This window comes from Pavona decussata, unplaced genomic scaffold (assembly GCF_977016875.1).
Source record: "Pavona decussata unplaced genomic scaffold, jaPavDecu1.1 SCAFFOLD_53, whole genome shotgun sequence".
Lineage (NCBI taxonomy): Eukaryota > Metazoa > Cnidaria > Anthozoa > Scleractinia > Agariciidae > Pavona > Pavona decussata.
This window is the reverse complement of record NW_028145475.1, coordinates 3189598-3198886: the sequence shown is the minus strand read 5'-3', so window position 1 is coordinate 3198886 and position 9289 is coordinate 3189598. Positions and strand designations below refer to the sequence as shown.

The following is a 9289-nucleotide window of genomic DNA, read 5'->3' as shown; positions in this document are numbered from 1 at the left end:
CAGCCAAGCCAGATTCCTGTCGCGTGACGCCCGTCACGTGAAAACTCGCAAGGGCATATCGCAAAGGAAGTGAATCAGCAATGTACAAAAACGTCGACGTCATTGGCTTTCTGCTCGTAATCGAGTCAATTTTGATCCAGTACTGTAGTGGCTTACACATGGACAGCTCTAGATTCAAGCATTTGGCTCATATCAAGACCAAAGCGCCAACAGCCGTTCAGGAGCAGGCCGTCGAAGATCTGATAACTCGGCTGATCGGTTCAGCGTATGCCTCTAAATTTACCATAGTGGTGAACGCTAGCTTTGGATCTCAGCAAGATCTGGATACTTTTGAATATGTTACCAATACTGCAGATGGAAAGTTACTTATTACCGGCACAAGTGGAGTAGCAGCTGCGCTGGGTTTTTCGCACTTCCTCAAGTACGAATGCCATGGTCATGTGTCATGGAGTGGAAATCAGGTCGAGATTCCAGATCCATTTCCTGTTGTGAAAACGCCTGTGAGAATCACAAGTCCAAACAGGTGAGTTGAGAAAGCTATGTACTGCAAACACCTTCTTTGTACCCACCCCAAGAAAAAAGGTAACATTACTTCCAGAGAGTGGGAGAAGGGAATTTGCAGCAAGCAAAATAATGTAACTACATTGCCAGGCGATACTGTACAATTTCTGGGTGCCCTAGGGTTGTAGGCTCCTGCTAGGTAACACCTTTGCCTCAACAGGCCTGTATATTATGACTCACAAAATGACCAGCTCCCAGTTGGCTTGATTAGCTTGGCTGTACACTGCCCCAGTATCCCAGAGGTCATTGGTTTGAATCCTGTTCAAGTCTGAATTTCTTTCAGACTTTTTTTTTTTGCAACTACTAAGTTGCGCACATAACTGCCATGGCCATGCACTTAGTTATTCTTTCATCCACAGTTATTTCAAATATATTTATTTCATATCTTCCACTTCCATAACTGAAGAGCTGGCCTACTTAGACTTTGAAAATGACCAGTTTTCAGGACATTGACGGCTGACTGCTTAATAGTCTGGGGGTGACTGCTTGATGTGGTGCTGCTAAATACAGGTTTGAATGTTTTTTCATAATCCTTTAGGTTTCGTTATTACCAGAATGTGTGTTCAGTAAGTTATTCATCTGCATGGTGGAACTGGACTCGCTGGGAGCGTGAAATTGACTGGATGGCCATGAGTGGCATTAATCTGGCATTGGCTTTCAATGGGCAGGAAGCAATCTGGCAAAGAGTTTATCTGAAGATGAATCTGACTCAGCAGGAACTAGATAAACATTTTGGAGGACCAGCTTTCCTTGCATGGTATGTAGTGCTTTTCACCTCTTGACATGGGCCATCAAAATGGGGTGGAAGGAGGGAGAGGGGGCTGGGGATAGGGGGGTTCTGAACTCCCCACTTCATCTCCTGTTTTCATCTAGGCACCCACCCTTGTCTCCCCTAAATCTCCATAACTATCCATTGTCTCTCGTTTCTTGGAGGCTATTACCATGGCAACATTTAGCATCCTTTTATAGTCCTCCACACAGTGATGAGCTGGTTGTTTTGTTTTAAAATATTTATAATAGTCAAATATTAATGGTATATTTCTTAAAATAATTTTTAGATTAGTTAAATGCCTAGGTGTCAAAAGGACTACCAGCAATTTGCTTAGGAAACCTTGCTGACACATTGATTGGTGTGGGATAAGCGTTCAGTGGACAACCCATCAAAATCAAATTAGTACATGTAGCAATACTTGTTGTTGCATAGTTCTTATATTATATCAGGGATACTATGACCCTGATGCTTCCAGTACAGTTTGTGCCTCCTTTCGTAAGGGATCCTGCTGCTTTCTCTAACTGTTATCATGGCTAGTTCCCCAACTTTATTTTGTCTTTCAATGTTATTTTGTTTTCATTTTCCAACCCGTTTTCTCCCATTCCCCTCCTATTGTTTTCTCATAGGTTTACATTAACATTTCCTCTCTGTCCTCCTTCACCCACAGAAACATAAGATTAACACATATATTACTTTAATTGAAGGGCTTTTAAGTGCATAACCAACCTACAGTGCATTTCAGATAGCTTTTGGTTGTATTGGCTCAGATTCACTGGAATTTTGGCATTTGGTAGGCCTTTGAATTCCATGAGGAATTGTTGCTCCGATATTTTACCTGCCGTTTTGTACTTCATTTCCAATAAAAACTTTAGATTATGGGCAAGATCTCCATTTTGATCACAAAATGAAGTGCAAAGTAGCAGATAAAGCATTGGAGCAATTATGTTTCCTGAAGGCATTCAAGGCCACATGTAAAAACTTCGGTGAATCTGAGCAAAAACAACAAAGAACAATCTGAAATGTACTAGCTAGCTAGATCAGTTATGCACTGAGCTCTTCAATAATATTACAAACCACTCTGTTTATTATTAGCTCACTTTTTTCTGCCACTCCACAGGTCAAGAATGGGTAATATACGAGGTTGGGGCGGCCCTCTTTCGTCATCATGGCACGACAATCAGTTGGCTTTACAGCATAAAATTGTGGAGCGGATGCGAGCACTTGGTATTACCCCAGTGCTACCAGCTTTTGCTGGACATGTTCCAGATGGTTTAACGAGAGTCTATCCAGATGCCAATGTTACAAGATTAGAAAACTGGTGCCATTTCAATGAGACATACTCCTACACATACCTCTTGGAACCAACTGACCCTCTTTTTAAGGTAGGTTACAGTTTGCAAAGTCCAGTATAGCCGTACTGGGTAAAAGCAGTCATTGACAAGTTTCTCAGTTTCAAAAAAATTGAGGAAGGGGAGGTGGGGGGTGAGGAATCAATTGAAAGTATGTGCAGTCCTCCATTCAGGCAGTAGCTTTTATTACCTATTTGGATGAAATTTTAATAATAATAACAATAACAATAATAATAATAATAATAATAATAATAATAATAATAATAATAATAATAATATATTTTCCTTTGTGAAGTTTTTATTAACAACCATAATGTGAGACAAAGGGAAATAAAAATCAAACTGGTTTGAAATTTTTAAACCAAAAAAAAAAAAAAAAATTAAACCACAACATAAACATTCAGGTAAGTGGTCCAATTTTCATTGATTCTTCTTTTGGTATTTGTTGAAACTGCAAGTTTGTTGGTCATTCTTGATGTCTTATCTGTATCTTCATAAGTACAAATGTTGTAATTGTGTCTAGTCTATCCCATTAAAATTAAGGAGGAGGCATTGTTGAAGTCCCTGGTAAATATATAATTAAGTACTTACTGTACATGTGTTGAAATATACAGTTCGTACTTACAGTTGAAATGTACAGTTTGTATATTGGATGAAATCTGAACTTTGCCTGAACAGGGCGTGCATGGAATAACAACTGATAAGATAGCATTGCAAGTTGGTCGCATTGTTGTGTAATCGTTGTCTTTTTGTGGTCATTAATATCCAGATTTTCTTTTATTTCAAAGAATGCCCAAATATGCATTTCAGTTGCAGCAAGAATGACCAATCTTGTGAGATGTAAAAGTGGGAAATGTCATCTCATCATTTCCAAAAATGAATAATATTTTAATGCATAATTTTCAAATTGCAGATGAGTGATTTATAACGGATTAGACTACTCCAAGCTATAAAAGTACTCAGAATCTTATAACTTAACACATGTATTTGCAGCAAATTGGTGGAGAATTTATTAAAGAGTACACGACTGAATTTGGCACAAATCATATCTACAACACCGATACCTTTAATGAAATGACTCCTCGATCAAGTGATCCTTCCTATCTGTCGAGTGCCAGTGGAGCAGTGTATGAGGGAATGTTAGCTGGGGATCCAGATGCCATTTGGCTCATGCAGGGATGGCTGTTCCACCATAGTGCAGAGTTTTGGCAGCCACCACAGGTCAAAGCATTGTTACGAGGTACAAATGTATCTTACTGATGAGCTTTTTTTAGCAGAAATGTGACTTAGTACTGCAGAGTACAAGACACAGTTTCTTTGGTTAACTGCGGGCAGTCTCTCTTTTGTTTGAAAACCTGCAGGGAAGAATAAAAAACTGAGTGGCGACAGGCACTGGAAGGCGACTGAAAATATCGTGCTTGCTTAGTTTTTTGCATTCTTCCCAGCGGATTTTGGAGCTTAAGAGCATTGGGGTCTTCTCTGTTTCTGTTCAGTTTTTTGACAATTATGAGAATGACTTTACAGAAACATTAGGGGGGTTGGGGAGGGACTGATATGTGCACATGTAGTACGTATAATTTCTGGTCTATAGTGAAGCCCAACATCCCTCTGATCATCTACATCAACCATAACTCTTTTTTAATGAGTGCAGAGTAGCAGAAAATTTTTTTAGCTTCATGGTATATATTTACCAAAATATTGTGTTATGAGAAACATTTTTATCTAATTTATTTCTCTCTGTTTCCTCAAGGTGTCCCATTAGGAAAGATGATTGTCTTAGATTTGTATGCAGAAGTGAACCCAATTTGGCAGACAACAGATTCATTTTATGGACAGCCATTTATTTGGTGTATGCTTCACAACTTTGGAGGAAATATTGGTTTATTTGGAGAAATCATGAAAATTGCTTCAGGTATAGCACACATTGCACACAGTCAACTAATTGCAGTCCCTCAATATTTCCATATGATTGTCATCTTAGTTCAGTGCTGATTACTTTCTTTATTATCTGCCCATCCGTGATAGTTTTGGTACTGTACTCTCCCCATGGCTAGGTAATGCATTCACCGTATGCATATAAACCAAGATGGTACCTGTTTGAACTAATTAAGCACATACTGGTGCTTCCTTGGAAAATAGGGAGTTGTTTTTAAAACAGTCTGTTAAGGACGGTGCCTACTAATAAGGAAGTATTTTTGCGCGGTTTATGACTATGCGGGAAAAGCAGATCTTACCAAGGGCTATGGAAATCCAAAAAGAAAATTGGGGGTAACCACGCATTTTTCAGAGATAACTTAGCGATAATTATTCTAAAAAAATAGTAAAATACAAAGCGATGTATGGCGTTTTTTTTCCAAATTGAAGCTTCATTATCTCTAAAAGATGCATGGTTACCCCCAATTTTCTCTTTGGATACCAAAAGCACTTGCTAAGTTCTGCTTTATCCGCATAGTTTTAAACCGCGCAAAAATATCCCTGTATTAGTAGGCACCACCCATAGGAAACCCGAGTATCTCGAGATGCGCAGAACGTATGGGCAGTAACAATAGTAGGCACCGTTCTTAAGTACAAAATGTGCAGTTCCAGAAAATATCCATACTCCCCCCACAGGTTTTTTTCTTTTGCATCACCCATCCCCCCAGGAATTTCCAGTTTAACTCCATACATTGCTTCTAAAATTTTGACTTTTAAGAACACCCTCCCCCCTAGGAATTTCAGATGACCTTCCATGGAGTGGGTATGGATTTTTTCTGAAACTAAACAATGGGGAGGCACCCTGCATGGGTAAATCTGTACCACGCCCACTTGTTTAACTACTTTTCTGACCCACTTCTTATTTTGTGGTTTAACCCAATTAATTGATTTAGTTGTTAATTGTTCATTAGGCATCTACTACTGAAATGTCTCTCATATTATATCTGTACATGTATGTGCATCGCAATCAGTGTGCATGTGTGTTTTTGGGGAGCCAGTGCTCATACATCATGTCAAGGGACATTTTGAGAAATTCACACTGTAGCATTTCTTTTTAGCGCCTATCAGTGCTGCTAAGCACCCAGGCTCAACCATGATAGGTACTGGCATTACTCCAGAAGGAATTGAACAAAACTTTGTAATGTATGAGCTGATGAATGAGATGGGATGGAGGTCAGAGCCGGTTGACCTTGTACCCTGGTTAGAGGCTTACTCCCATAGGAGATACGGAGTTATGAATGAACATGCATTGCAAGCCTGGAAGCTGTTAGGAAGGAGTGTCTACAATTCTACTTATGGGCGTAGTCACACTCATTCAGTGATTGTCAATAAACCATCGCTTCATTTAAGTTTCACTGAGTGGTACAAGCCTGAGGACGTGTGGCAAGCGTGGGATGCAATGGTCCTGGCTGCAGACAGCTGTGGTGAAGTGGAACCTTTCAGGTAATATTATATCAGGTGTGAGAAAGATTGTTTCGTCTGACTTCCAGACATCAAGAAGTGGGTTAAAAGATTGACAATTTTTTTCACCAACTTCGAGCTGTTTGGAAATCAAATGAAACAGTCTTCTGAGTCTTGGTATAGTTTATCAAACCATTAAGCAATAATTATTCCTGGAAAAGTAGTTCTAATCACCTTTTTTATGATAATTAAGGTCACATTTCCAAACCTCCTTGACAGTTAAGAAGTTTGTCGTGAGAAATTTGATATAAAACATATCAAAGGTGGAGGGGGAGGCTTATTTAGAGAGTAGGCCTTAAATAACAAGACAGGGGAGGGTTTATTCCAAAATATAATTTGAACAATAGTCACAATGGATTTTCACCACAGATGGAGATATAACATTTGTGGGTTGTCAGTATACAGCTATTTCAATTAACGTTGTCGGATTAAAATCAAGCTAGAAGACAAGACCGCAATGTTTTGTGGGATTATTTTTTATGAATAATTTCATCAAAATCATCCCTGCACGTGCAGGTCATTGTACGGCTAATTACAACCTATTGTTTTCTCAAGGCATGACTGACTTTGATGAATTTATTCATAAAAATCCCTCGTAAACTTTCGGTCTTGTCTTTTAGCTTCATGCTTTTGAACCGACAACGTTAACTGAAATAGCTGTATATAGTCTCATTATATTACCTAATACCCTAACTTAATAGTAAATTAAGACACATCTTTGAATTGAAGAAAACGTTTACCAATGTACTAACTGAAACTCAATTAATATCAATGAAAAGCATGTTTGACTTTTGACCATTTGTTCATTCTGTGAGCTTTGAAGTATTTCTTTTGTGCTTTCCAAACATTCTTACCTGCACTTTACCAAAGGGGAGGGAGGGGGTCATTAGAGACTGGTGTCATCAGTTAGACATGGTTTGGCATGAGGTTTTTTTGCACTGGCCAGCTGTTTGTCTGGAATAATATTTAAGTATCAGCAAAGTGTTTGGACATCACAAACTGTAAATTTATTTAAAACTTAATGTGCAAAAAATTATGTATTAACTATTATTTTAATGTTTTCTATCTGGAATGCAATGTGTTGTCACTTATTGTCAGTGGTTTCTTGGTTAAAACCCAGCAGTACACACCACTTTTCACCCAGCCCTAGCTTCGTGAGATTTTGCGAGTCATGTATCTCTAGTTACATTTGAAGTTGTTTTAAAATTACATGTATGACTTGTTTCTTGTTGGAAGGTATGACCTGGCAGATGTAACAAGACAGTCCCTACAGCTGCTGGCCATTACTTCCTACAACAACTTGGTGGCTGCATATAACAACAAATCCTTATCCGGTGTTCAAGCAGCTGCAAGTCAGTTGTATGGAATATTCACAGACATGGATGCCATTCTCTCATCAAACCAGTATTTCCTGCTTGGAAACTGGCTCAACGGCGCAAAGGCACTTGCAACAAATGACCAGGAAAGCAGGCTCTATGAGTTCAATGCTCGTAACCAAGTTACATTGTGGGGTCCTGATGCAAATATCGAAGACTATGCTACCAAAATGTGGGGAGGGCTTGTAGAGAATTACTACAAACCTCGCTGGGAACTGTTTGTGTCCTTCCTTGTTGACGCAATTTCACAGGGCACACCATTTGAGAGTCAGAAGTTTAAAGCTGCTCTCTTTGACAAAGAAACTCAGTGGACACATGACACAAATTCATTTCCAAGCAATCCTGTTGGTGACACTTTGAGCATTGCCAAAATACTGCATGAAAAGTACAGGCCAAATGACATATTGATTAAACAAACTGTACCGGTGTAAAATAAAAGGAATATTCATTAAGTAAAGAAAAATTATAGTACTGTGTATTAAGGAGGGTAGAAGGCCAGGGATTTTCATTATTACATTTCAAAATAATTCAGGTTTTTTTTATAAATTTGTTAAGAAGAACAAGAGAAGTTGGCAGGGAAGGGGAGGGGGGGATTAATAAAGTATAGCAGTTGATTGACTTGTAAGGACCATTACATTGAGAACACGAGAATAAGATTTGATGGCGATTCAAACTAAAGATTATTAAAAATATAGGTGAACACCAAACTAGACTGCTGAAGCTGAAGCTGAAGTATTCTCACAGCAATCATGTCTAACGTGGTGTGACTATGTCTTTTCCTCTCTTCCTTAATCCCCCAATTGAAAATGCAGTCACAAAAATACTATCATGGTGTTAACAAAAATTGCATAGTTAAGGAAATTAATATATACACAGGTAAACAATGGGAGACAGGCATTCATTGCTAGTCTAAGTTTCACAATGATTTGGTTGTGGTGATATATATATAGAAGTAGCATATTTTTTTTTTATGAGAATATTAATGAGATTAAGTATCAATCAAGTTTAAACTATCTGCAAATGAAAGTTGCAGTTGAAAGAATTGTTTCTCTTAATTATATATTTTGTCCTTTTATATTTTTTATTCTTGATTTTTAGTTTTTTAGCTTTATTAGTACTGTGATTCATTTTTATATCTTTTATTGTAAATCAGACATAATTCAGCCTGTGGCTGCAAGGTTTTTGATTAATAAACTGTCTATCTATTAAACTATCTATCTGTCATCTGTTCTTGGTTGCACTTTAAGGATTCTGATTGTCAATTATGGCAGCTCTGAAACAAAGTAATGGCCAAATGTTTTTTTAACTCAACCATTCTAGACTATTGCACAGAAACTATAGTTGGCTATTGGTCAGGATGGTAATGGATACCAACTTGAAAATTAAATTGGGGCGATGTTTTTATTTCTTGAATTGTTGTCTCATTAAAATAAAATAGTTATCGGTAGTATATTACTGTGGCTCACTCTCTTTGAATATTTGCTTCATTTCATCTCATTGAGGTAATGTAGAAACAATTAATTAATGTGGTATTTGAAATATTTTTTAAGGGTAGGGTATCTATCTTTGTCATGGAAACCTTGAAAAGGTCTTGAAAAGTGATGGATTTTTAAAAGCTCAGAAGATTACAAAGCCTGCAAGGGCACAGGTGTCTTTCTCCGCTTGGGTGTATACAAAATTCTTGGCTTCTGGTATTGATATAAATAAAACCAACAAGAAAAATTAATAGAAAACATGTGTGGGAACACATTCAGTGTAAGCCACTAATATTGTCAAAACCAATCAAATGAGCAGTA

At 37.9% G+C, this 9289-nt stretch overlaps 1 protein-coding gene across 2 annotated transcripts; it reads left to right on the top strand.

The window, feature by feature from the left end:
* Nucleotides 1-40: 40 nt before the first annotated feature.
* Nucleotides 41-8232, top strand: LOC146480517 (alpha-N-acetylglucosaminidase-like). Of its 2 annotated transcripts, XM_085109698.1 has the most exons (8): nucleotides 41-523; nucleotides 1100-1318; nucleotides 2451-2715; nucleotides 3676-3922; nucleotides 4433-4594; nucleotides 5715-6099; nucleotides 7354-7920; nucleotides 7952-8232. In XM_085109698.1, the coding sequence occupies exons 1-8, from the start codon at nucleotides 81-83 to the stop codon at nucleotides 8088-8090; spliced, it is 2427 nt and encodes an 808-aa protein (XP_084965824.1). In that variant the 5' UTR covers nucleotides 41-80; the 3' UTR covers nucleotides 8091-8232. The 2 variants fall into 2 exon arrangements, with proteins under 2 accessions (XP_084965824.1, XP_084965825.1); XM_085109699.1 differs by having other exon boundaries at nucleotides 42-523; nucleotides 7354-8063.
* The last annotated feature ends 1057 nt before the right edge of the window (nucleotides 8233-9289 follow it).